The sequence below is a fragment of the Pempheris klunzingeri genome, chromosome 4 (genome assembly GCF_042242105.1).
Source record: "Pempheris klunzingeri isolate RE-2024b chromosome 4, fPemKlu1.hap1, whole genome shotgun sequence".
Lineage (NCBI taxonomy): Eukaryota > Metazoa > Chordata > Actinopteri > Acropomatiformes > Pempheridae > Pempheris > Pempheris klunzingeri.
In genome coordinates, this window is record NC_092015.1 from 16,097,509 (window position 1) to 16,124,085 (window position 26,577).

At 42.0% G+C, this 26,577-nt stretch overlaps 1 protein-coding gene and 22 non-coding genes across 23 annotated transcripts in view; 22 read left to right on the plus strand and 1 right to left on the minus strand.

Moving 5' to 3' along the window:
• dync2h1 (dynein cytoplasmic 2 heavy chain 1) overlaps nucleotides 1–26,577 on the minus strand; it is a 134,503-nt gene that overhangs the window by 21,930 nt on the left and 85,996 nt on the right. Inside the window, exons 82-86 of the mRNA XM_070828709.1 lie at nucleotides 10,882–11,042; nucleotides 10,005–10,130; nucleotides 6,645–6,755; nucleotides 4,267–4,336; nucleotides 3,845–3,930 (exon numbers count right to left, since the gene is read on the minus strand). Of these exons, the coding sequence (XP_070684810.1) occupies nucleotides 3,845–3,930; nucleotides 4,267–4,336; nucleotides 6,645–6,755; nucleotides 10,005–10,130; nucleotides 10,882–11,042 (554 nt within the window). The remainder of the gene's footprint in view (nucleotides 1–3,844; nucleotides 3,931–4,266; nucleotides 4,337–6,644; nucleotides 6,756–10,004; nucleotides 10,131–10,881; nucleotides 11,043–26,577) is intronic.
• Nucleotides 15,363–15,435, plus strand: trnam-cau (transfer RNA methionine (anticodon CAU)). The gene has a single exon. It is a non-coding gene; the product is annotated as a tRNA-Met (tRNA).
• On the plus strand, nucleotides 15,879–15,951 carry trnam-cau (transfer RNA methionine (anticodon CAU)). The gene has a single exon. It is a non-coding gene; the product is annotated as a tRNA-Met (tRNA).
• On the plus strand, nucleotides 16,393–16,465 carry trnam-cau (transfer RNA methionine (anticodon CAU)). Its single transcript has one exon. It is a non-coding gene; the product is annotated as a tRNA-Met (tRNA).
• Nucleotides 16,907–16,979, plus strand: trnam-cau (transfer RNA methionine (anticodon CAU)). Its single transcript has one exon. It is a non-coding gene; the product is annotated as a tRNA-Met (tRNA).
• On the plus strand, nucleotides 17,412–17,484 carry trnam-cau (transfer RNA methionine (anticodon CAU)). The gene has a single exon. It is a non-coding gene; the product is annotated as a tRNA-Met (tRNA).
• Nucleotides 17,926–17,998, plus strand: trnam-cau (transfer RNA methionine (anticodon CAU)). Its single transcript has one exon. It is a non-coding gene; the product is annotated as a tRNA-Met (tRNA).
• trnam-cau (transfer RNA methionine (anticodon CAU)) lies at nucleotides 18,442–18,514 on the plus strand. Its single transcript has one exon. It is a non-coding gene; the product is annotated as a tRNA-Met (tRNA).
• trnam-cau (transfer RNA methionine (anticodon CAU)) lies at nucleotides 18,956–19,028 on the plus strand. The gene has a single exon. It is a non-coding gene; the product is annotated as a tRNA-Met (tRNA).
• Nucleotides 19,472–19,544, plus strand: trnam-cau (transfer RNA methionine (anticodon CAU)). The gene has a single exon. It is a non-coding gene; the product is annotated as a tRNA-Met (tRNA).
• trnam-cau (transfer RNA methionine (anticodon CAU)) lies at nucleotides 19,988–20,060 on the plus strand. The gene has a single exon. It is a non-coding gene; the product is annotated as a tRNA-Met (tRNA).
• trnam-cau (transfer RNA methionine (anticodon CAU)) lies at nucleotides 20,502–20,574 on the plus strand. The gene has a single exon. It is a non-coding gene; the product is annotated as a tRNA-Met (tRNA).
• On the plus strand, nucleotides 21,005–21,077 carry trnam-cau (transfer RNA methionine (anticodon CAU)). The gene has a single exon. It is a non-coding gene; the product is annotated as a tRNA-Met (tRNA).
• trnam-cau (transfer RNA methionine (anticodon CAU)) lies at nucleotides 21,521–21,593 on the plus strand. The gene has a single exon. It is a non-coding gene; the product is annotated as a tRNA-Met (tRNA).
• On the plus strand, nucleotides 22,035–22,107 carry trnam-cau (transfer RNA methionine (anticodon CAU)). Its single transcript has one exon. It is a non-coding gene; the product is annotated as a tRNA-Met (tRNA).
• trnam-cau (transfer RNA methionine (anticodon CAU)) lies at nucleotides 22,551–22,623 on the plus strand. Its single transcript has one exon. It is a non-coding gene; the product is annotated as a tRNA-Met (tRNA).
• On the plus strand, nucleotides 23,067–23,139 carry trnam-cau (transfer RNA methionine (anticodon CAU)). The gene has a single exon. It is a non-coding gene; the product is annotated as a tRNA-Met (tRNA).
• trnam-cau (transfer RNA methionine (anticodon CAU)) lies at nucleotides 23,581–23,653 on the plus strand. Its single transcript has one exon. It is a non-coding gene; the product is annotated as a tRNA-Met (tRNA).
• trnam-cau (transfer RNA methionine (anticodon CAU)) lies at nucleotides 24,086–24,158 on the plus strand. The gene has a single exon. It is a non-coding gene; the product is annotated as a tRNA-Met (tRNA).
• On the plus strand, nucleotides 24,600–24,672 carry trnam-cau (transfer RNA methionine (anticodon CAU)). The gene has a single exon. It is a non-coding gene; the product is annotated as a tRNA-Met (tRNA).
• On the plus strand, nucleotides 25,116–25,188 carry trnam-cau (transfer RNA methionine (anticodon CAU)). Its single transcript has one exon. It is a non-coding gene; the product is annotated as a tRNA-Met (tRNA).
• Nucleotides 25,632–25,704, plus strand: trnam-cau (transfer RNA methionine (anticodon CAU)). The gene has a single exon. It is a non-coding gene; the product is annotated as a tRNA-Met (tRNA).
• trnam-cau (transfer RNA methionine (anticodon CAU)) lies at nucleotides 26,146–26,218 on the plus strand. The gene has a single exon. It is a non-coding gene; the product is annotated as a tRNA-Met (tRNA).

Sequence of the window (26,577 nt, forward strand, 5' to 3'; positions counted from 1 at the left end):
TTTCTGAAGGGCATTCACAGTGTTACACTTGTGTGTTCAAATGAAAAGTGAATAGTTGCATAAAAATGAAATATAGAGCATGAGAGACAAGTCCAAACCCTGCTTACTTTCAGACTTCCACATACCTGACTTAACACTGTGTGAAATGGCCGTGAATGTTGGATTGTCACTTTCCAAAAGTTACAGAAATTGTCGAGAGTTAGCTGGAAAAAAAATGTGGCATGTAGATGATGAGGAGGCAGAGAACCACCCACTGTGTCAATGTGGAGGTGATATTTGTTTCTCCCAGAGTGTAGTGCTGGATCAACATTGAGGAAGGATCAGCCATTTACAGACTTAGTTGTTGGCTTTTCAGTACGTCTTCAGAGTTGTTATTGAGGTGATGTCACACAAGTTCAGGAGCCACACCAGACCTTGGTAAGAGGCTTTGGTCCATCCTCCTCAGACTGTCCAAGAGCTGGGATGTGACAGCAGCCGTGTGCTTATCAGACAGGTCGGCCACATAAAGCCTTCCAAGGTTTCGCACAGGTTAGCCGTTGACTGCGAATGAGATTTTGTCGAGAGATTTGGCTGGTTGTGTTTTCATTCGGGACAATTTTACCAGCTCCTCCTTTTCAGGAGCCTCAAGGTACATGCTGTTGTCTGAATGAGGGTGTTGTAGCTCTACCCACGGCTTCTAGCTCTGCGAGTTGGAATTTAGCCCAACTTGTAACTGCTAACTAACATAAGCTTCACACAGTCTGGATCAACTCTGCTGTGAAGAGTCCAATAAGACACTGTGGTAACAAGCAAAGATACTAACAGCCCTCTGTGAAAGTTCTCCACAAGTAAAAGTTCTTTATTCTAAACCGTATTATGTTAAAAGTGTTTAGTATAATAACAAATTTTATTATACTTAGTCAGGGTGCAGTAAAAAGGTCCCTGTCAGTGTTTTACTATTAAATCTGATATTTCTGGATTAATATTACTGCTACATTAATGTGTGTAGCATTTCACTGCTGTAAATGTTCAAGATTGTGCTCATTTGAACTACTTGATATACTGTTGGGTAGTTTAATCCACAGCAATGCATCATGGTCTATATGATCATCACATATTTTTACCGTTGCTGTCTTATGAGAACTACATTTCATAAAAAAGTCTGAAAACTTTTCAGGGAAAAACAGCCTGTTTTAAGCTTTGTGATGATGCATTTCTCAGCTTATCCAAGAGGGTTTTAAGTAGTTTATTTAGCTTAAGAGGGAGGGGAATTTTCTTAGCCCATAAAGGACCAGTTCATCCTTTAGTTCATCAGAAACATTCAATATCACCACATCTCTAGATACATGGTTTTCACTAGAGAGGAGGGGGATGAAAAATTGTTATCTGAAAAGTAAATAATGCTGTCAGAGAAATCTAGTAGAGTAAAAAGCAGAATAATAGAGACGGGCAATGTTAAGGACCGTAGACACAGTGGTTGGTCAAGGAAACTTGGAGCAGCAGATGAAAGACACATTACGCTTACTTCCCTTTGAAATCGGAAAATGTCCTGCAGTGCCATCGGCTCAGAACTAGCAGAAACCTGTGGGACCCAGGTACATTCATTTGCTGTTCAGAGAAGTCTGGCCAGAAGTGGTCTTTATGTAACCGACGTGGAAACATGGCCAAGTGACTCAACTATCTGTGAAAACACAGGAACTGGGGTGAAAAAAAAATGGCAGCAGGTGCACTGGACTGATGAGTCAAAATTTGAAATATTTGGCTGTAGCAGTATGCAGTTTGTTCGCCGAAGGGCTGGAGAGCAATACAATAATGAGTGTCTGCAGGCAACAATGAAGCATGGTGGAGGTTCCTTGCAAGTTTGGGGCTGCATTTCTACAAATGGAGTTGGGGATTTGGTCTGGATTAATGGTGTCCTCAATGCTGAGAAATACAGGCAGACACTTATCCATCATGCAGTACCATAAAGTAGGTATCTGACTGGCCCCAAATTTATTCTGCAGCAGGACAACAACCCCTAACATACAACCAATGTCATTAGGAACCATCTTTAGCATAAAAAATAACAAGGAGTCCTGGAAGTGATGGTGTGGCCCCCACAGAGTCCTGATCTCAACATCATCGAGTCTGTCTGTGATGACATGAAGAGAAGGATTTGAGGCAACCTAGATTTTTGGAACAATGTACCCGCTGAGTTCCTTCAAAAACTGTGTAAAAGTGTACCTAGAAGAATTGATGCTGTTTGGGCAGAGGGTGGTCACATCAAATATTTATTTGATTTAGTTTGCTCACTGTATTTTGTAAATTGATAAAAATAAACAATTCCATTTTATATTTTTGAAAGCATTCTTGCGTGCTTTACAGTGTTTCTTTACACCTGCTTAAAACTTTTGCACAGTACTGTATATCCTATCCTATCTTGTGTCATAGCCGGGAAAAAAAAAAAAGTCATATTGTCCCAGTCCTATTTGTCACACAAATTTTATTGGGAACCCGCTCAAATGACCGCCTGTGAGTCTCTGGGACTCACTACATTGAAAACCTATCAACATCACTGCATTGCTATTGCCTTCTCCAGCTGGTGCCAACCAGCTGAGATCTCCTGGGATGTGCAGCAGATATGGAAGCTGAATTAGTTTGCTACTAGGCTATGGATGCATAATGGTATATGGAAGAAGTTGAGGGTGGAAGCGATGAGCTGGTGGGGAACAGACCCATATGCATTTGCAAGAACCAACCACATTACATGGAGATCTGATTTGCGGCGCTTTAGTCATTCATTATGTGTCAGTGATAAGGTTAAGGTTAAGGTTAAGGAAATCACGTTATGATTTCTGTACTAACTAACTGCACTTGAATAGCTTTTTCAGATCTTGACACCAAAAAATACACAATTTATTTTGTAATTCAGATTTGAGTATTTACAAAACCTCACAATAGCATAATTTCCCTGAGGATGAGGATTTTATGTTGATTCCTGAAAATCTGAAAATAGCTGCAGCAGCATTTTACACTACTGCTACTGCAGCTCCACCAATCAGAGAACTGATTAGTCTATTGGTGATTATCACAGATAATGTTTAATCATCTAATTTTCATTTCACATGCTTTTTAGCCAAAAACTACACCAATTTCTACATGTCCTTCATTTTGGGAGAGTCAAAATTAAATGCACTTCATTATGTTTAAATTTGCTGTATTAAACGAGAGCTCTACAATATGCACCTGTTACATTAGAAATAAACAGGAGGTCTGCGAGTCACTCAGGGAGAAAATAAATAAATTCACCAGCTCTGCAACATTCCTTTCGTGCTTTATTTGCAAAAACAGTTTATATACTCTTCATATTTCTGCATTATAGCGACTCGTTCCTCTTGCTGAAGTAGTTGGCACGCAATCAACCTTATTTTTCAGACTTTATCGAGAGAATGTTCAGCGATTTTGTTTTGGGTACACACATAGAGCCTGAAGCCAAACGTTTGGGTTAACCCCTCTTCTCTGGTTGAGAGTTTAGGGTTTGTCGAGTCAGCTCACACAAAGAAAGCCTGACTCTATTGAACTTGCTTCATAGTGAGGAGACCACTCTACAGCCTCACCGGTGTGGGGGTTGTTGTATACATTGTTGTATACATTGTTTTGTGTGCATTGTGTGTGTTGACCAGCAGGCAAGTTTAAATGAAAGGCGTTTCACCCCAGTGGCAGGAAAAGGGCAGGTGGTTAGTTTGTGCCATTGTCTTCATTCTCCATCTGAGACTAATACAACATTTGAATACGTACTGTATTTTTCCTCTTTTAATTTCCAAAGAGAGAGTTTGTTGAAGATATGACCACTCTATACTCTCTACGGTCTATTTGTGTATTTTACCTGTGGTATGTAGTTGCGTCTCTCCTGGCAGACAGCATGGAACCAAGCGAGACAGAAGAGAGACTGGGCTCTGGCCAGGATGCCTCCTACACACAAACAATCAACAGCAGGTCACAACCAAAATAACGGGTGTCCTCGAGGTGTTTAATTCTCCTCTCTGTTGTATTTTTGATGAATAATGAAAAATAACTGTCCTCAGGGCTTATCAAACATGCTGTATTCAGCTCAGGATGGTTTAGACTTTTTGAATGCTGTCTTGTTATTGCTCTTCATATTTTGTCCCAGAACCTGCAAACTCACAGGACTCAGCTTGAGGTAATAATCATGCCATGACATCACTGCTAACGGACTGCAGAAACACTGTACTATTCCCTTACTGTAAATGAAAGCAAAAGAGAAGGGAAGACAAAGGAAGAGCCAACCTTTACTGATCTGCTCTGGAGTCCACGACTCATATGTTCTCAGCAGATTCTTCTTCAAACCTGGGGGGGCCTGGGAATAGGACAGAAAAAGAAGACGGACGGACAGACAGACAGGTAAAAAAAAATGGGGGGAATGGAAGAAAGAAAGAGTTATATTATGGTGGAACCTTCCGCAACATTCAAATGTTCAACGCCAGTTCACATGGCAAGATCCAAACATAGCACTGTCATAAGAGCACTGACACAAGTCTCGACACAGAGAGACATTGAACATGTGTGAAATGTTGATGTGCTGCAGCATGGTACGATGATATGGGTCATGTTGGGGAGCAAAGGAGAAAAAAAAGGCAGCGCTGTGGCTAACAGTAAAACGAAACTGCTACAGTGAACGCCCTGTGCACATCTACACAATTACACACAAGTGCATAGAGCTAATGTCTGCAAATCAATGTCCTATTCAGCACTGAAGCTATTACAGATGATAAATGTGATACAAAAAAAGCATCTCTCTGTATTATAGTAACATGTGAGACTGGGAGACTGAATTTGAGAATTTGGTTAGCGTTTGATCCTGACATCCCCAGGAGTGTAATTCCCAAATCCACTTCAAATATGTATGCCTGGCAAGACCAAAAATAAGCTGTGAAACCAAATTGGGATGTGTGTCATGTTGTTTCTTTTCACAGTCTGTTTAGTGTTGTTTTGTGTTTTTAGCTTAAGCCAGCAACCAGTTTACAGGACTAGCAAACATTTGACCAGATTTAATATTGTAAAAAGGATTTTGTCATTATAAAATTCTCATATTACTGTATTAAAAATACCGCACTGTTCTGACAACATGGAGACACTGAATGAGTGAGGCAGAGAAAATATATCACATTACAAGGACCTTTTCTGTTGTTTGGGTAATTTGAAGCCTACAAATAAACTGAAAAAGCTTTGTCTGGTCAGGGTTGGACACCCAATAGCCATTACCACAGTGAGGATTAGGACCACAGCCAATGAAACAGAGCTTTTCTGATGCTATTTTATACAGATAGCCACCGGACTGTATATATGTGTATATAAATGCTATATTATACTGTGCTGAAGACATGGGTCATGAGTCAGCACATGTTGTATCTCTGAACGGTTCACTTTAGATTCCTCTGGCAACAGTGCGATCCGGTTACAATAGAAACAATGAACATACACTGTTATCAGTGAGCACATGATCAGCTTTGCTGAACATTTGGTACCTCCATCTGGAGGTTTTGATAATACACCGCCAGTAATGCATATGCACTAAACATGGCAAAATTGGCAAAATCACTGTATATGCTACCAACTTCAGCAGCCTCAATGTATTTGTGCTTAGTTTTTTACATTGTAAATCCTCGGTTAGTCAGAGTTTTACTCTTTTCAGCTGCAGAAAGGAGTTCAACAGTTTCCCTATGAGCATCACTGAAGGCTTGTCTTCTGCTTTTATTCACCCTTAAGAAAGTAATATGTTAACTCTACATATAGACACTGAGAATTTCAATGACCCTCTTTGTCATTTTTATTCTCACATGAAGCTATTGAATTCTCATTCTGTGATTGAAAATATATTTGTATAGTTTAGTATTTGTTCTGTGAGCGGTTTGAGAAGTTGGTTTACACTTAAAGTCTAATGCACTGCCAGCCATGCCAGCAAGGCACTAATTATATTTACCTTTTGACGCTTCAGCACTAAACTGCAAAGGGAAGTTGAGTGTGGGGTAAGATATATGTGGTTGGGCAGAGGAGTTATAGTTGCTGTTTTGACTGTGGTTTAGTCTTTGCGTTTTTGCTACATTGATGACTTGTCTTTTAGTCATTTCTGTGTGCATCATTTTGTATGTGTACTGTTTGTCTTAACATTGCAGCTTTGAGCTTACTTGTTCTTCAGTCCAGAATTAATAATTTACAGTAACCTGGTTATCACTGGGAATGTGTTCAGGATGTTCAAGGACACAGAGGTATGTCAATAAGTTTGATCATGAAAGAGTGTGAATGTGTCAGGGAGAAAGAAAAGAAAGACACGCAGACAGAGAGGCTGTTTGTGCAACATGCTTGGTTGCTGAAGCAGCTAACCCCTTGAGCATGACTCCCATCAGAAACACACTGAGCGCTAAAGAATGCATCACTAACACACAAGCTGTAGGCTTCGGCATCTCCATACAAATGTACAGAAAATGTTGCATCACCGGGTATGTAGCCATTATATAGAGGATAAGAGATAATGTGCACTGCCTGTAAAAATGTGTGATATAAGTTAGACCAACACCAAACCTCACTGTAAGCTGATCTAGAAGTATTATGGTGTTATTGTTTCTATACCTGTATGTGTGTGATTGTAAAAGTGTGTGTGCACGCACCTCGTAAGTGATCTTGAGGCTGGACTGCAGCAGTATAGGAGGAAATCTGGGGTGAACTTCTGCTGTCAGCCAGAGACGGAAGCCAGCTTTGGGATGTAGCACATTTAGCTCCTGTGGAGGAAGGACAGTACATACATTTGAGACATTAGACACATTAAAGAGATCACCCCAGGAATATGGGGTAAATATAAGATATCCATATCAAGTTGTAGGTACAATGGTTAACATAGGTCTTCATTTCCACGTGCCCTACTCACACACATATGCAAACACACACAATTATACTGTATTTCAAAACACAACACCTGCTCATTAGTTGGAACAATTAGAAAAGACTTTCACACATTGTTCAGACAGTGTATCACGCAGGTCGATCAATTTTCTAAAGTGCTTATCTTGTTTAGGGGGTGCAAAGGGCTTAAATCTATCCAAGTATATCCACAAATGCAGCCAGGTGGGTTTGATTTAAAACAGGACCTTATTGCTGTGATGATAACTATTAAAGCATTTAGAAAATAAATGAATGAAATACATTTCCTGTTTTCCTCTCTCCATTTGAATTGTTCTTTTCTTCACATACCATTCATCTCACTTCTATATACATTTGTTTCTCTCTCTCATTGGATATCTTCTTCTTCTCCTCTGTCTCCATCACTGTCTCTTCATCTCGATTTCCAGCTTTCTTTCTCTCACTCCTCTTCTTACATTCCTTCACCCTCTCTTTCTATCTCTCAAAGACGTGTGGTTAAAAATAGCATGCTGGCACCTTAGGGTCCTGTGTCATCTGATTGGTTGCTCACACACACACACACACACACACACACACACACACACACACACACACTGAATTGTAATCAATGTGTTTCTGCATCATTTGGAACCTGACTCATTCTCATGGAAGCACACGTGATCAGATAAGAAGGAACAAAAGGAAGATGGGTAGATACAGAGAGAGGAAAGCACATCAAAACTCTTTGTCAGAATATATCCATATTGTTCAGATATACAGTGTCAAAGACACACCACTCATGCTTAGATAGATAGATGGAAAGATACTCAAATTCAACAGGCTTCACTTGGACAAAGTTTTGCGAATGGAGATTTTTATCTGTACACTAGGGATAAGAATCATAAGATACAATAAGTCTTGATACAATCCTATCACAATGTTTAATGAATAGATGTGATTAGACGTGATAGACAGTTTTTCATTCATTTATTTTTTATTTTTTTGATTGGCACAAAATGAGATACTTAGATTAGTAGGAAGACTAACAAATAGGCTAAAAGATAGACCGTAAGTAGATGGATGAAGTGGGCGATGTGAAAAATGAGAGACAGTGCAAGTGGAAGAATGTCAGTAGGCAGGGATGAGAGGACATCTGCACTGTCAACTTCAATTATGAACACTAACCGCTCTCCTTCTCTACCTCTCTCCCCTCCTTCCTCCTTCCTCCTTCCTCTAACTGACCAACTGGTTTAGTGGCGGAGGGAAAGACTGGAGAAACAGATGGCAAAACTAAGCCAAATAAAAATTTAGAAACTACACTGAGAGATATAGTAAGACTGTTCAGATGAACACAGCTACAGAAACAGAGGCAGACACTGCTGCAAAACCCTCTTGTGGTAGAATTTCCACCTGCCTGCTGAGGGTCACTTCATCTTTCCCTACTTCCCTCCTTTCACGTCCACTCTCCCTTCATTTTATCTTTCCTAGGCTTCCTGCTCTCTCGTACTCCTTGTTGCGTCAGTTTTTCATTTCAAGCTCGACTGCCAGGATCCCAACCTCATCGGTTGCTGAGCAAAGAGCGAGACAAAGAAACAGTGAGAGAAAGAGAAACAGACAAAAAGAGAGAAAGTTTGAGTTATGCAATATGGAGAGGGGGGTTGTCTCACAAACTGGTGAAAAGATAGCTGGAGTGCAGAGCTGGAAACAAATGAAGAAAAACAAGGATAAAATGCAAAATGAAACTGTAGGAGGAGAGAAAAGAGAGAGGTGGAACCTAGAACGACAAAAGTAGACGAAAGTAGAAGAGGACAGCTGTAATAAGCTATGCTTTAAGTCACTACGGGAGCACAGACAGCTCTGGACAGGAGGCTCTCTGGCTAACCCCAGGGCACACACATGCACTCACACACCCACTCACAAAAACCCATATACACACTCTCAACTCACACACACAGGTGAGGGTGCACACACAGGCACCTCCACACACAGGCCAATCACTGCCAACAGCTGTGCCTCCCAGAGAGATATGACCTGCTACAGTGACATAGTGCTAAAGAGAACCCCAGGAAAAGAACATGGACATAAATACACACAAAGACAGCGGAGGGCACATATTAGCCCACTTACAGCTTTTTACAACTGGTAACACATTTCTATATACTGAGTTCGCTTGTGCAAAACAGTTTCTTTACTACCACGCAGCTCAGCACAACAGTTAATCTATCATCCAAAACGCACAAATGCAACCAAAATACGTCATACACATCTCAGGATCAACTCTTGTACGAGAACCCTTGTACAACAACTTTTCCATAAGTAATTTTAAGAGCACAAAATGAAACTAAAGTAATTACACACACACACACACACACACACACACAGAAAAACAAATGAACAAACATACATGCTAACAAACACAGCCACACAAACAACAGCACAGTGACTAGTATTGGCCAACAGGCAGAAAGCAAAATGTGTATGTGCAGGCAAAGGATAGAAGGTAATTTTAGATATGGAAATTTGGGGAGCCAGCAGAATGTACTCAGATGTTCGTGTGTACTTGTGTGTGCGTGTCTGTGTATAGCAATGTTGCAATATTATAGATAAACACTGACAAGCAGGACGAAACAAGAAATGATATACACATTTTAGGTACAAGGCACTGATGTTTTCCCCTAAACCCAGCTCTACCTACCTGGCACTGTGGGGTTGAGATGATGTGAAGAAGTACTTATTTCATTGCATCTGTTTCTTAGACCTATTTTCATGTACTACATGTAGTGTATTTGCCATAGCCTACTTACTTATTCCACTGCACTTACCCAAATGGACTGTTTATTGGACCCTTTTCGTGGTCTTATGGTTATCCCACTGATGCATATACCAGATTTTTCAAAAATGTGGCTGCAGAATATCATTTTACAGTAAATGTTACTGCAATACTAGCTAATGCAATGCTAATGTGGATAGAAACACATCCATATCCAACTATACAGAATCCCTGTAGGGTATCAGAGTCCGTTTGATCACCCTTTCCCTGAGCTGATCAATAAGGATTCTTGTCAAGTGCTATTATTCTATAATTAGAGATCAGCCACAAAGCATTACCCCACACAAAGACTTGTACCCACCTTTTCCAGGAGAGGTAGCCAGGTAGTGACAAGGTGAAGGTTTTTCAGGCAAAGCCATTCTCCACTTCGGGAACACTCTCTGAGTGCAGCTAAGGCCACATCAGCCTGTCCCTGGCCCATAGAGATCTAGACAGACAGAGGGAGTGGGGAAGGTAGGATTTGGGATGAGAAACAGAAGCAGTGGGATGGAAAATTTGATTCTACATTGCAAATTCTCCAAAGTTCATTTGATTCAATATTCTAATTAATTTCTCTCCCCAGTAGGATAAACTATGAATTACTTGCATGATGTGTGATTCCCAATGTGATTTTTATCTATAGAGTTCCCACAAAGAGGTCAATAACTCATAACTAATCTGATTTATATGTACTGTATATGTAACTGATTTGACCATAGAGTACCTGCATGAGTGGAATTCAATGTTTACATCTTTAGTGCTCCCATAAGGGTTCACTTTTATATACAATTGGTTGTAGTTACAATGGAAATGGTTACTAGAATTACCGCCTGTCAGTTGTGTGCCTCCGCCAATCACTCAGGTTGCAGTTTACATACATATCTGTCCAGACCTAAGATAAGTGTCACCAATTCATTATTGCAGAACATTATGTTGTCAGAGTGGCGTTGACTTTTGACTTTTTGGATATTGAATGTAATCATTCACATCACATCACTAGACATCATCATTTTATCCTATTAAATATTTGTGTAAAGTTTTCTCACAATTTAGAATATGAATTTTTAAGTTATGGCCATTTTTCCCATTGATGTGTACATCAGCCTGTTTTGTAGATCTGATCTTGGTATTCTGTGGAAAGTCCAGTTACATTTGCTAATCTGTTATGACTTCTCCCATTTAATCCTGCTATTCTCTACCTCATGATAGTTTTCCCTGCCCATGGTTTCAGCTGCTAGTTCTGCAAGCTCCTGGGATGGATCTGCCCCTGGAGAGATGATGATCAACACTGGCTCCCATTCCAATGTTTCATTGTAGAGACGCCGCAGGTTCAGAGGAGGGGGGGAGAGCTCTTTCATACCTGCAGAGAAGAGGAGACGGAGATTGTGTCATTTAAAGTTGATATGCTACTCAAAGTCAAAGAGACTGGATATACTACACCAAAAGGGAAATTAGAGAAAGCAGAAAACAAGAAGTGCTTGTAGGTAGCGGCAAAGGGGCATTTGGTGAGGGTATATGGGAGAGAAGAAGACACATGTGGGGAAGATGAATCAAGTAGGAAAAGATGACAGGGAAAAAGAGGGAGGGCATGAATAGGGAGGGGTAGACATTGACTAAAGGGCAGTGGGTGATGGGGAAGGGAGGTTAGGGAAAAGACAGAAAAAGTGGAAGAAGAGGGAGAGCAGAAGGGAGGCGTTGATGGAGAAAGAGAGAGAGGCCACAAGAGGAAGACACTGAGCGAGACAGAGTGAGAGAGATTAGGAGGGTGATGTGCTATGCATACTGAGTGCTAGGTATGCAGCAGTATTCACCACACATAGCAGAAGAATACCTTGTCAGCCCCCTGGTGTTGAGAAGCCAGGCTCTTTGTGTACGTGTCTAAATGTGTGTGTGTGTGTGTGTGTGCGTTTCCTCACTGAGCATTCAGCTCTAATCCTGCTGTAATATATTGAATCGCATATCAGATATGAGTTAATAGTGACACACAAGCAGTGATACAGGCACACACAGTGTGAGTGGCTATGTTAGAAATTCTACTGTGACGTGAGTCGTGCATGTATCAGCAGATATCTCTTTCAGACACACTCACACGCGCGGGCACACAGACAAATAAAACACACATTTACACACACACATTTTCGCGCACGCACACACACACATACACACACACACAGTGCTGTCTTTTCTGGTTGCAACGACTGCCCCAGCCAGAACATTCTTTTGGTGTCTGCTGCCAAATGCAATCTGCTGCACTGAAGTATACATACAAGCACGCGCACAAGGTCTTGGTAGAGAACATCTCAGAGCGACCTTTTGCTGCATTGCCATGGCAACACTAGGAAAAACAGTCATCTGACCACATGGCTTGTGATGTCTGACTGGAAAAAAAGGGAGCATTTACAGAACTTGCGCGTGCACAAACACATACACAACTACTTTTGACATGGGCAGGTAATCAGTATTCGTGCTGCAGACCAGCATCCTCTCTCTCTGTGAATAGCAAAGTTCACCTTGGCTTTTATGACACACAATCAGGGCAAAGAGGAGCCTAGAAAGAGATAGTGCCACAGTCTCCCTATGGTTCAAACGCCGCTTCAAGGAGGACACAGTGAATGGCTAAGAATTAACAAGCAGACACTTGGTTGCACACAACACTTGACAAAGGCATTTAAGTTTATCTATTGTTTTTATCTTTGTCTTGAAATCACTGTAATTGACGGGAACATTTGCATTTAAATGCAGATTGATAAGGGAAAAGGGTGACCTCTTGGATTGAAGAATAATGATAAGACAAAGAGACAGAGAGAGAATCTTATGCATATATGAAAAAGGGTTTGCATTTTTTTGAAGCAGAGTGAGTAAGCTTGTGAGCGACCACAAGTTTGTGCGTGTGTGTCTGGTTGTGTTCATCCAGGCATGTCTGTGTGCGTGAGCAGTGCCCAAGCCTGGACGGGGGGGATTGAGCGAGATTAGCTGTAAGAGGATTACAGACCATGCCTCATTAGCATACTGATTTACAGCCAAAAACACATACACATACACACAAAATCTTCTTCTCTACTGTTCTTTTTTTTTATGTCTGTCTCTCTCTCACTCTCTCATTCAGACACATACTGCCACCCACATAATGCACTTGTACACACACTACACCTTCGTCAGTGGGTTCACTTGGCGTTCAAGGAGTCTGAGGACTATCTCTATATCAGGATAGCGAAAGTGTGTATTTTATTAGAGCTGCCCACAAACAAACAAGAAGAAAGACAGAGAAGTGACACTTGTGCTTTTGAGGAATTCGCTCAAATGCAAATACAAAAACATACCTTTGAAGACTAAGAGAGGTGTTAAACACCTACAAACTCAATGGAACATAGAGCCACATATAATACATACAAAGAAAAGACCACTACTTTGAGCCTTGTTGGCGCTTTCTTCCACCTGTCAGTCGAGCAAATCCATCCTGTGACAATTGCATTGCTTATCACTACCAAAAAAATCTACTAAGATTTTACCAATCCAATGCAGCCCCACTCCTGAGAATTGCGAAAACCAATCACCTTTCATTGTACATTCCAAGATTTGACCAATCATAACAAGAATCGCACAGAAAGCCCTTTGAGTGCTGCAACTTTTGAACTTCGTTTGGACTGACATCTTTTGTGATATTTTTGGTAAGTTCATTGCCATTCTACTGTCTCAAAGTTTTAATGATATAATATGAAGTTCAATTATTGAGATGATGTGGTTTACCTACTCTGCAAGCAAGCCAGTGTGCTTGCAGGCTAATTACATACATGGGCACCTAGGTATAGTTAAAAGTGGGGTTGCATGATTAGTGATGGGCAAGGAGAGGTATGGCAGGAAAATGTAATTTAATTAACACCTGAAAATGCAACTTCATTTAATATACAGCCTTCAATACTGACTGATAAAGATGATTTTTCCATTTATGTTGCACCATAGAAAATACATTTTTCATTGTGTTCTGTGCTAGTTTCAGCAGTGAGCGGCCGATTAAATGTTGACATAATGCATATATTTCATAGTTTGCCAAGACAAACCGCAAAGCTACTTAACTCATCTGTACATATTTTGACTTAAAACCAAGCTTTTGTTTTGTTTCTGACCTGATTCAACATCGTGTGCATTTCAGTTTCTAATCCACAATAAACTTGGAAAATAATCCTAAAACCTAAAAATAAGTAATCCTAAACCATAAAGTATACTAGCCAAATCCTCATACACATGGTGTGTGTGTGTGTGTGTGTGTGTGTGTGTGTGTATATGGGTAAAAATAAAATATCAACATCACCTCTTTACATCAACGAGGGACTCGTACCCCAGTTTCCCAGGTAAAAATGATGCTTTTGAGCCACTCACCCATCATGAACTCATCTCACTAGGTGACTTGGTTGGACTTTAAACTGCATGATTTGATTTCCTGAGGTCTTTCTAGAGGTATTTATACAGAGGATTTGAACAGTGAATGCCAACAAATATTTCGAAAGCCTGTTACTATTTATAGCAACAATACCTCAATAATCAGGCAATTTCTTTGGCATTTAAAGCAGTTCCAGCCTTACACACCATAGAGAATTTTTAAAAATTGGATTATTTGGAAACAAATAATTGTGAATGGAGAAGGTTGCTATATAGTCAGGTTTAGAAATGTAATAGACACCCTCAAATATGGAGAGATTGGCTGATGGACACCCATAAACACAGACAAACGGGAATGCATACATACACACAAAGGCTGGAGCGTCAGCCTCAATAGGCCAGTAATATTATTAGCACTTTGGAGCAGCTGCACAACAGCTGACACTGAGTTTCAGTCAATAGAGCTTTTGCTGTCAGTGGGATGCAAGGCAGTCAGTATCTTCACCGTTCCATCCTTTTTTGCAAGCATTTCATTTCCACTGTGGCTCTTTAGAATGTCCTATTAACAACATTTGAGAGTTAATGATTTTGAAAATGACACGGGAATTTAAGGAATCTTAGTCTGAACTTCAACACCATAATTCATTAAACCGTTTTTTTGTTGTTAATTGTGAATCTATAACTGCTTTCACTTCTGCATTACATCATACATCTTTGTTTCTTACGCTACATTTTACAATATCCAGATGACAAAAGACACGGTCACACAGGGCACGTGTTTTAAAATCAGCATGCCAACAAATACCTACATGATACGTACGGTAACAAGTAGGCAGACATTACAAAAGACCAACTTGCTTCACAGTTGCAACTGTGACCGATCCTCTGAATCACAAAAGACACGCTTTCAAGTCTCATTGGCACAGTAGGCAGCACACCAATCACCTGTAGTGTGATTGTGATCGGTCAACTCTTCAGCCAAGACGTTTTCAAATTGTTTGCGATAACAGAAACGTTATGTTAAGATGGTTTTGTCGACTCTTGTTTCCAAAAGTCACAAATAAACTGTCAATTTGAAAGGTTACTCCTCAACTTTTGAAATTTCAGCCAAGACGTTTTCAAATTATTTGCGATAACAGAAACGTTATGTTAAGATGGTTTTGTCGACTCTGGCTTCCAAAGTCACAAATAACCAGAGCTCTATCTGCCACATTGACAGGGTAGGCAGACATTGCAAAACATCAACTTGCTCCATAGTTGCAAGACTGAGCACTCCTGTGCATCAAAAACTGCACAGTTTCAGGCCTCGTTGGCGCAGTAGGCAGCGCGTCAGTCTCATAATCTGAAGGTCGTGAGTTCGAGCCTCACACGGGGCACGTGTTTTAAAATCAGCATGCCAACAAATACCCACATGGTACGTACGGTAACAAGTAGGCAGACATTACAAAAGACCAACTTGCTTCACAGCTGCAACTGTGACCAATCCTCTGAATCACAAAAGACACGCTTTCAAGCCTCATTGGCGCAGTAGGCAGCACACCAATCACCTGTAGTGTGATTGTGATCGGTCAACTCTTCAGTCAAAACGTTTTCAAATTGTTTACGATAACGGAAACGTTATGTGAAGATGGTTTTGTCGACTCTTGTTTCCTAAAGTCACAAATAAACTGTCAATTTGAAAGGTTACTCCTCAACTTTTGAAATTTCAGCAGAGCTCTATCTGCCACATTGGCAGGGTAGGCAGACATTGCAAAACATCAACTTGCTCCATAGTTGCAAGACTGAGCACTCCTGTGCATCAAAAACTATACAGTTTCAGGCCTCGTTGGCGCAGTAGGCAGCGCGTCAGTCTCATAATCTGAAGGTCGTGAGTTCGAGCCTCACACGGGGCACGTGTTTTAAAATCAGCATGCCAACAAATACCCACATGGTACGTACGGCAACAAGTAGGCAGACATTACAAAAGACCAACTTGCTTCACAGCTGCAACTGTGACCAATCCTCTGAATCACAAAAGACACGCTTTCAAGCCTCATTGGCGCAGTAGGCAGCACACCAATCACCTGTAGTGTGATTGTGATCGGTCAACTCTTCAGTCAAAACGTTTTCAAATTGTTTACGATAACGGAAACGTTATGTTAAGATGGTTTTGTCGACTCTTGTTTCCAAAAGTCACAAATAAACTGTCAATTTGAAAGGTTACTCCTCAACTTTTGAAATTTCAGCAGGGCTCTATCTGCCACATTGGCAGGGTAGGCAGACATTGCAAAACATCAACTTGCTCCATAGTTGCAAGACTGAGCACTCCTGTGCATCAAAAACTACAGTTTCAGGCCTCGTTGGCGCAGTAGGCAGCGCGTCAGTCTCATAATCTGAAAGTCGTGAGTTTGAGCCTCACACGGGGCACGTGTTTTAAAATCAGCATGCCAACAAATACCCACATGGTACGTACGGTAACAAGTAGGCAGACATTACAAAAGACCAACTTGCTTCACAGTTGCAACTGTGACCAATCCTCTGAATCAGAAAAGACACTTTCAAGCCTCATTGGCGCAGTAGGCAGCACACCAATCACCTGTAGTGTGATTGTGATCGGTCAACTCTTCAGTCAAAACGTTTTCAAATTGTTTACGATAACGGAAACGTTATGTGAAGATGGTTTTGTCGACTCTTGTTTCCTAAAGTCACAAATAAACTGTCAATTTGAAAGGTTACTCCTCAACTTTTGAAATTTCAGCAGAGCTCTATCTGCCACATTGGCAGGGTAGGCAGACATTGCAAAACATCAACTTGCTCCATAGTTGCAAGACTGAGCACTCCTGTGCATCAAAAACTACACAGTTTCAGGCCTCGTTGGCGCAGTAGGCAGCGCGTCAGTCTCATAATCTGAAGGTCGTGAGTTCGAGCCTCACACGGGGCACGTGTTTTAAAATCAGCATGCCAACAAATACCCACATGGTACGTACGGCAACAAGTAGGCAGACATTACAAAAGACCAACTTGCTTCACAGCTGCAACTGTGACCAATCCTCTGAATCACAAAAGACACGCTTTCAAGCCTCATTGGCGCAGTAGGCAGCACACCAATCACCTGTAGTGTGATTGTGATCGGTCAACTCTTCAGTCAAATTGTTTACGATAACGGAAACATTATGTTAAGATGGTTTTGTCGACTCTTGTTTCCAAAAGTCACAAATAAACTGTCAATTTGAAAGGTTACTCCTCAACTTTTGAAATTTCAGCAGGGCTCTATCTGCCACATTGGCAGGGTAGGCAGACATTGCAAAACATCAACTTGCTCCATAGTTGCAAGACTGAGCATTCGTATGCATCAAAAACTACACAGTTTCAGGCCTTGTTGGCGCAGTAGGCAGCGCGTCAGTCTCATAATCTGAAGGTCGTGAGTTTGAGCCTCACACGGGGCACGTGTTTTAAAATCAGCATGCCAACAAATACCTACATGATACGTACGGTAACAAGTAGGCAGACATTACAAACGACCAACTTGCTTCACAGTTGCAACTGTGACCGATCCTCTGAATCACAAAGGACACGCTTTCAAGTCTCATTGGCACAGTAGGCAGCACACCAATCACCTGTAGTGTGATTGTGATCGGTCAACTCTTCAGCCAAGACGTTTTCAAATTGTTTGCGATAACGGAAACGTTATGTGAAGATGGTTTTGTCGACTCTTGTTTCCGAAGTCACAAAAAACTATCAATTTGAAAGGTTACTCCTCAATTTTTGAAATTTCAGCAGAGCTCTATCTGCCACATTGGCAGGGTAGGCAGACATTGCAAAACATCAACTTGCTCCATAGTTGCAAGACTGAGCACTCCTGTGCATCAAAAACTACACAGTTTCAGGCCTCGTTGGCGCAGTAGGCAGCGCGTCAGTCTCATAATCTGAAGGTCGTGAGTTCGAGCCTCACACGGGGCACATGTTTTAAAATCAGCATGCCAACAAATACCTACATGATACGTACGGTAACAAGTAGGCAGACATTACAAAAGACCAACTTGCTTCACAGTTGCAACTGTGACCGATCCTCTGAATCACAAAAGACACGCTTTCAAGCCTCATTGGCACAGTAGGCAGCACACCAATCACCTGTAGTGTGATTGTGATCGGTCAACTCTTCAGCCAAGACGTTTTCAAATTGTTTGCGATAACGGAAACGTTATGTGAAGATGGTTTTGTTGACTCTTGTTTCCTAAAGTCACAAATAAACTGTCAATTTGAAAGGTTACTCCTCAACTTTTGAAATTTCAGCAGAGCTCTATCTGCCACATTGGCAGGGTAGGCAGACATTGCAAAACATCAACTTGCTCCATAGTTGCAAGACTGAGCACTCCTGTGCATCAAAAACTATACAGTTTCAGGCCTCGTTGGCGCAGTAGGCAGCGCGTCAGTCTCATAATCTGAAGGTCGTGAGTTCGAGCCTCACACGGGGCAGGTGTTTTAAAATCAGCATGCCAACAAATACCTACATGATACGTACGGTAACAAGTAGGCAGACATTACAAAAGACCAACTTGCTTCACAGTTGCAACTGTGACCGATCCTCTGAATCACAAAGTACACGCTTTCAAGTCTCATTGGCACAGTAGGCAGCACACCAATCACCTGTAGTGTGATTGTGATCGGTCAACTCTTCAGCCAAGACATTTTCAAATTGTTTGCAATAACGGAAACGTTATGTGAAGATGGTTTTGTCGACTCTTGTTTCCGAAGTCACAAAAAACTATCAATTTGAAAGGTTACTCCTCAATTTTTTAAACTTCAGCAGAGCTCTATCTGCCACATTGGCAGGGTAGGCAGACATTGCAAAACATCAACTTGCTCCATAGTTGCAAGACTGAGCACTCCTGTGCATCAAAAACTACACAGTTTCAGGGCTCGTTGGCGCAGTAGGCAGCGCGTCAGTCTCATAATCTGAAGGTCGTGAGTTCGAGCCTCACACGGGGCACGTGTTTTAAAATCAGCATGCCAACAAATACCTACATGATACGTACGGTAACAAGTAGGCAGACATTACAAAAGAGCAACTTGCTTCACAGTTGCAACTGTGACCGATCCTCTGAATCACAAAAGACACGCTTTCAAGTCTCATTGGCACAGTAGGCAGCACACCAATCACCTGTAGTGTGATTGTGATCGGTCAACTCTTCAGCCAAGACGTTTTCAAATTGTTTGCGATAACGGAAACGTTATGTGAAGATGGTTTTGTCGACTCTTGTTTCCTAAAGTCACAAATAAACTGTCAATTTGAAAGGTTACTCCTCAACTTTTGAAATTTCAGCAGAGCTCTATCTGCCACATTGGCAGGGTAGGCAGACATTGCAAAACATCAACTTGCTCCATAGTTGCAAGACTGAGCACTCCTGTGCATCAAAAACTATACAGTTTCAGGCCTCGTTGGCGCAGTAGGCAGCGCGTCAGTCTCATAATCTGAAGGTCGTGAGTTCGAGCCTCACACGGGGCACGTGTTTTAAAATCAGCATGCCAACAAATACCCACATGGTACGTACGGTAACAAGTAGGCAGACATTACAAAAGACCAACTTGCTTCACAGCTGCAACTGTGACCAATCCTCTGAATCACAAAAGACACGCTTTCAAGCCTCATTGGCGCAGTAGGCAGCACACCAATCACCTGTAGTGTGATTGTGATCGGTCAACTCTTCAGTCAAAACGTTTTCAAATTGTTTACGATAACGGAAACGTTATGTTAAGATGGTTTTGTCGACTCTTGTTTCCAAAAGTCACAAATAAACTGTCAATTTGAAAGGTTACTCCTCAACTTTTGAAATTTCAGCAGGGCTCTATCTGCCACATTGGCAGGGTAGGCAGACATTGCAAAACATCAACTTGCTCCATAGTTGCAAGACTGAGCACTCCTGTGCATCAAAAACTACACAGTTTCAGGCCTCGTTGGCGCAGTAGGCAGCGCGTCAGTCTCATAATCTGAAAGTCGTGAGTTTGAGCCTCACACGGGGCACGTGTTTTAAAATCAGCATGCCAACAAATACCCACATGGTACGTACGGTAACAAGTAGGCAGACATTACAAAAGACCAACTTGCTTCACAGTTGCAACTGTGACCAATCCTCTGAATCAGAAAAGACACTTTCAAGCCTCATTGGCGCAGTAGGCAGCACACCAATCACCTGTAGTGTGATTGTGATCGGTCAACTCTTCAGTCAAAACGTTTTCAAATTGTTTACGATAACGGAAACGTTATGTGAAGATGGTTTTGTCGACTCTTGTTTCCTAAAGTCACAAATAAACTGTCAATTTGAAAGGTTACTCCTCAACTTTTGAAATTTCAGCAGAGCTCTATCTGCCACATTGGCAGGGTAGGCAGACATTGCAAAACATCAACTTGCTCCATAGTTGCAAGACTGAGCACTCCTGTGCATCAAAAACTATACAGTTTCAGGCCTCGTTGGCGCAGTAGGCAGCGCGTCAGTCTCATAATCTGAAGGTCGTGAGTTCGAGCCTCACATGGGGCACGTGTTTTAAAATCAGCATGCCAACAAATACCCACATGGTACGTACGGCAACAAGTAGACAGACATTACAAAAGACCAACTTGCTTCACAGCTGCAACTGTGACCAATCCTCTGAATCACAAAAGACACGCTTTCAAGCCTCATTGGCGCAGTAGGCAGCACACCAATCACCTGTAGTGTGATTGTGATCGGTCAACTCTTCAGTCAAATTGTTTACGATAACGGAAACATTATGTTAAGATGGTTTTGTCGACTCTTGTTTCCGAAGTCACAAAAAACTATCAATTTGAAAGGTTACTCCTCAATTTTTGAAATTTCAGCAGAGCTCTATCTGCCACATTGGCAGGGTAGGCAGACATTGCAAAACATCAACTTGCTCCATAGTTGCAAGACTGAGCACTCCTGTGCATCAAAAACTACACAGTTTCAGGCCTCGTTGGCGCAGTAGGCAGCGCGTCAGTCTCATAATCTGAAGGTCGTGAGTTCGAGCCTCACACGGGGCACGTGTTTTAAAATCAGCATGCCAACAAATACCTACATGATACGTACGGTAACAAGTAGGCAGACATTACAAAAGAGCAACTTGCTTCACAGTTGCAACTGTGACCGATCCTCTGAATCACAAAAGACACGCTTTCAAGCCTCATTGGCACAGTAGGCAGCACACCAATCACCTGTAGTGTGATTGTGATCGGTCAACTCTTCAGCCAAGACGTTTTCAAATTGTTTGCGATAACGGAAACGTTATGTGAAGATGGTTTTGTTGACTCTTGTTTCCTAAAGTCACAAATAAACTGTCAATTTGAAAGGTTACTCCTCAACTTTTGAAATTTCAGCAGAGCTCTATCTGCCACATTGGCAGGGTAGGCAGACATTGCAAAACATCAACTTGCTCCATAGTTGCAAGACTGAGCACTCCTGTGCATCAAAAACTATACAGTTTCAGGCCTCGTTGGCGCAGTAGGCAGCGCGTCAGTCTCATAATCTGAAGGTCGTGAGTTCGAGCCTCACACGGGGCAGGTGTTTTAAAATCAGCATGCCAACAAATACCTACATGATACGTACGGTAACAAGTAGGCAGACATTACAAAAGACCAACTTGCTTCACAGTTGCAACTGTGACCGATCCTCTGAATCACAAAGTACACGCTTTCAAGTCTCATTGGCACAGTAGGCAGCACACCAATCACCTGTAGTGTGATTGTGATCGGTCAACTCTTCAGCCAAGACATTTTCAAATTGTTTGCAATAACGGAAACGTTATGTGAAGATGGTTTTGTCGACTCTTGTTTCCGAAGTCACAAAAAACTATCAATTTGAAAGGTTACTCCTCAATTTTTTAAACTTCAGCAGAGCTCTATCTGCCACATTGGCAGGGTAGGCAGACATTGCAAAACATCAACTTGCTCCATAGTTGCAAGACTGAGCACTCCTGTGCATCAAAAACTACACAGTTTCAGGGCTCGTTGGCGCAGTAGGCAGCGCGTCAGTCTCATAATCTGAAGGTCGTGAGTTCGAGCCTCACACGGGGCACGTGTTTTAAAATCAGCATGCCAACAAATACCTACATGATACGTACGGTAACAAGTAGGCAGACATTACAAAAGAGCAACTTGCTTCACAGTTGCAACTGTGACCGATCCTCTGAATCACAAAAGACACGCTTTCAAGTCTCATTGGCACAGTAGGCAGCACACCAATCACCTGTAGTGTGATTGTGATCGGTCAACTCTTCAGCCAAGACGTTTTCAAATTGTTTGCGATAACGGAAACGTTATGTGAAGATGGTTTTGTCGACTCTTGTTTCCTAAAGTCACAAATAAACTGTCAATTTGAAAGGTTACTCCTCAACTTTTGAAATTTCAGCAGAGCTCTATCTGCCACATTGGCAGGGTAGGCAGACATTGCAAAACATCAACTTGCTCCATAGTTGCAAGACTGAGCACTCCTGTGCATCAAAAACTATACAGTTTCAGGCCTCGTTGGCGCAGTAGGCAGCGCGTCAGTCTCATAATCTGAAGGTCGTGAGTTCGAGCCTCACACGGGGCACGTGTTTTAAAATCAGCATGCCAACAAATACCCACATGGTACGTACGGTAACAAGTAGGCAGACATTACAAAAGACCAACTTGCTTCACAGCTGCAACTGTGACCAATCCTCTGAATCACAAAAGACACGCTTTCAAGCCTCATTGGCGCAGTAGGCAGCACACCAATCACCTGTAGTGTGATTGTGATCGGTCAACTCTTCAGTCAAAACGTTTTCAAATTGTTTACGATAACGGAAACGTTATGTTAAGATGGTTTTGTCGACTCTTGTTTCCAAAAGTCACAAATAAACTGTCAATTTGAAAGGTTACTCCTCAACTTTTGAAATTTCAGCAGGGCTCTATCTGCCACATTGGCAGGGTAGGCAGACATTGCAAAACATCAACTTGCTCCATAGTTGCAAGACTGAGCACTCCTGTGCATCAAAAACTACACAGTTTCAGGCCTCGTTGGCGCAGTAGGCAGCGCGTCAGTCTCATAATCTGAAAGTCGTGAGTTTGAGCCTCACACGGGGCACGTGTTTTAAAATCAGCATGCCAACAAATACCCACATGGTACGTACGGTAACAAGTAGGCAGACATTACAAAAGACCAACTTGCTTCACAGTTGCAACTGTGACCAATCCTCTGAATCAGAAAAGACACTTTCAAGCCTCATTGGCGCAGTAGGCAGCACACCAATCACCTGTAGTGTGATTGTGATCGGTCAACTCTTCAGTCAAAACGTTTTCAAATTGTTTACGATAACGGAAACGTTATGTGAAGATGGTTTTGTCGACTCTTGTTTCCTAAAGTCACAAATAAACTGTCAATTTGAAAGGTTACTCCTCAACTTTTGAAATTTCAGCAGAGCTCTATCTGCCACATTGGCAGGGTAGGCAGACATTGCAAAACATCAACTTGCTCCATAGTTGCAAGACTGAGCACTCCTGTGCATCAAAAACTATACAGTTTCAGGCCTCGTTGGCGCAGTAGGCAGCGCGTCAGTCTCATAATCTGAAGGTCGTGAGTTCGAGCCTCACATGGGGCACGTGTTTTAAAATCAGCATGCCAACAAATACCCACATGGTACGTACGGCAACAAGTAGACAGACATTACAAAAGACCAACTTGCTTCACAGCTGCAACTGTGACCAATCCTCTGAATCACAAAAGACACGCTTTCAAGCCTCATTGGCGCAGTAGGCAGCACACCAATCACCTGTAGTGTGATTGTGATCGGTCAACTCTTCAGTCAAATTGTTTACGATAACGGAAACATTATGTTAAGATGGTTTTGTCGACTCTTGTTTCCAAAAGTCACAAATAAACTGTCAATTTGAAAGGTTACTCCTCAACTTTTGAAATTTCAGCAGGGCTCTATCTGCCACATTGGCAGGGTAGGCAGACATTGCAAAACATCAACTTGCTCCATAGTTGCAAGACTGAGCATTCGTATGCATCAAAAACTACACAGTTTCAGGCCTTGTTGGAGCAGTAGGCAGCGCGTCAGTCTCATAATCTGAAGGTCGTGAGTTCGAGCCTCACACGGGGCACGTGTTTTAAAATCAGCATGCCAACAAATACCTACATGATACGTACGGTAACAAGTAGGCAGACATTACAAACGACCAACTTGCTTCACAGTTGCAACTGTGACCGATCCTCTGAATCACAAAGGACACGCTTTCAAGTCTCATTGGCACAGTAGGCAGCACACCAATCACCTGTAGTGTGATTGTGATCGGTCAACTCTTCAGCCAAGACGTTTTCAAATTGTTTGCGATAACGGAAACGTTATGTGAAGATGGTTTTGTCGACTCTTGTTTCCGAAGTCACAAAAAACTATCAATTTGAAAGGTTACTCCTCAATTTTTGAAATTTCAGCAGAGCTCTATCTGCCACATTGGCAGGGTAGGCAGACATTGCAAAACATCAACTTGCTCCATAGTTGCAAGACTGAGCACTCCTGTGCATCAAAAACTACACAGTTTCAGGCCTCGTTGGCGCAGTAGGCAGCGCGTCAGTCTCATAATCTGAAGGTCGTGAGTTCGAGCCTCACACGGGGCACGTGTTTTAAAATCAGCATGCCAACAAATACCTACATGATACGTACGGTAACAAGTAGGCAGACATTACAAAAGAGCAACTTGCTTCACAGTTGCAACTGTGACCGATCCTCTGAATCACAAAAGACACGCTTTCAAGTCTCATTGGCACAGTAGGCAGCACACCAATCACCTGTAGTGTGATTGTGATCGGTCAACTCTTCAGCCAAGACGTTTTCAAATTGTTTGCGATAACGGAAACGTTATGCGAAGATGGTTTTGTCGACTCTTGTTTCCTAAAGTCACAAATAAACTGTCAATTTGAAAGGTTACTCCTCAACTTTTGAAATTTCAGCAGAGCTCTATCTGCCACATTGGCAGGGTAGGCAGACATTGCAAAACATCAACTTGCTCCATAGTTGCAAGACTGAGCACTCCTGTGCATCAAAAACTATACAGTTTCAGGCCTCGTTGGCGCAGTAGGCAGCGCGTCAGTCTCATAATCTGAAGGTCGTGAGTTTGAGCCTCACACGGGGCACGTGTTTTAAAATCAGCATGCCAACAAATACCTACATGATACGTACGGTAACAAGTAGGCAGACATTACAAAAGACCAACTTGCTTCACAGTTGCAACTGTGACCGATCCTCTGAATCACAAAAGACACGCTTTCAAGTCTCATTGGCACAGTAGGCAGCACACCAATCACCTGTAGTGTGATTGTGATCGGTCAACTCTTCAGCCAAGACGTTTTCAAATTGTTTGCGATAACGGAAACGTTATGTGAAGATGGTTTTGTCGACTCTTGTTTCCTAAAGTCACAAATAAACTGTCAATTTGAAAGGTTACTCCTCAACTTTTGAAATTTCAGCAGAGCTCTATCTGCCACATTGGCAGGGTAGGCAGACATTGCAAAACATCAACTTGCTCCATAGTTGCAAGACTGAGCACTCCTGTGCATCAAAAACTACACAGTTTCAGGCCTCGTTGGCGCAGTAGGCAGCGCGTCAGTCTCATAATCTGAAGGTCGTGAGTTCGAGCCTCACACGGGGCACGTGTTTTAAAATCAGCATGCCAACAAATACCTACATGATACGTACGGTAACAAGTAGGCAGACATTACAAAAGACCAACTTGCTTCACAGTTGCAACTGTGACCGATCCTCTGAATCACAAAGTACACGCTTTCAAGTCTCATTGGCACAGTAGGCAGCACACCAATCACCTGTAGTGTGATTGTGATCGGTCAACTCTTCAGCCAAGACGTTTTCAAATTGTTTGCGATAACGGAAACGTTATGTGAAGATGGTTTTGTCGACTCTTGTTTCCGAAGTCACAAAAAACTATCAATTTGAAAGGTTACTCCTCAATTTTTGAAATTTCAGCAGAGCTCTATCTGCCACATTGGCAGGGTAGGCAGACATTGCAAAACATCAACTTGCTCCATAGTTGCAAGACTGAGCACTCCTGTGCATCAAAAACTACACAGTTTCAGGCCTCGTTGGCGCAGTAGGCAGCGCGTCAGTCTCATAATCTGAAGGTCGTGAGTTCGAGCCTCACACGGGGCACGTGTTTTAAAATCAGCATGCCAACAAATACCTACATGATACGTACGGTAACAAGTAGGCAGACATTACAAAAGACCAACTTGCTTCACAGTTGCAACTGTGACCGATCCTCTGAATCACAAAAGACACGCTTTCAAGTCTCATTGGCACAGTAGGCAGCACACCAATCACCTGTAGTGTGATTGTGATCGGTCAACTCTTCAGTCAAAACGTTTTCAAATTGTTTACGATAACGGAAACGTTATGTTAAGATGGTTTTGTCGACTCTTGTTTCCAAAAGTCACAAATAAACTGTCAATTTGAAAGGTTACTCCTCAACTTTTGAAATTTCAGCAGGGCTCTATCTGCCACATTGGCAG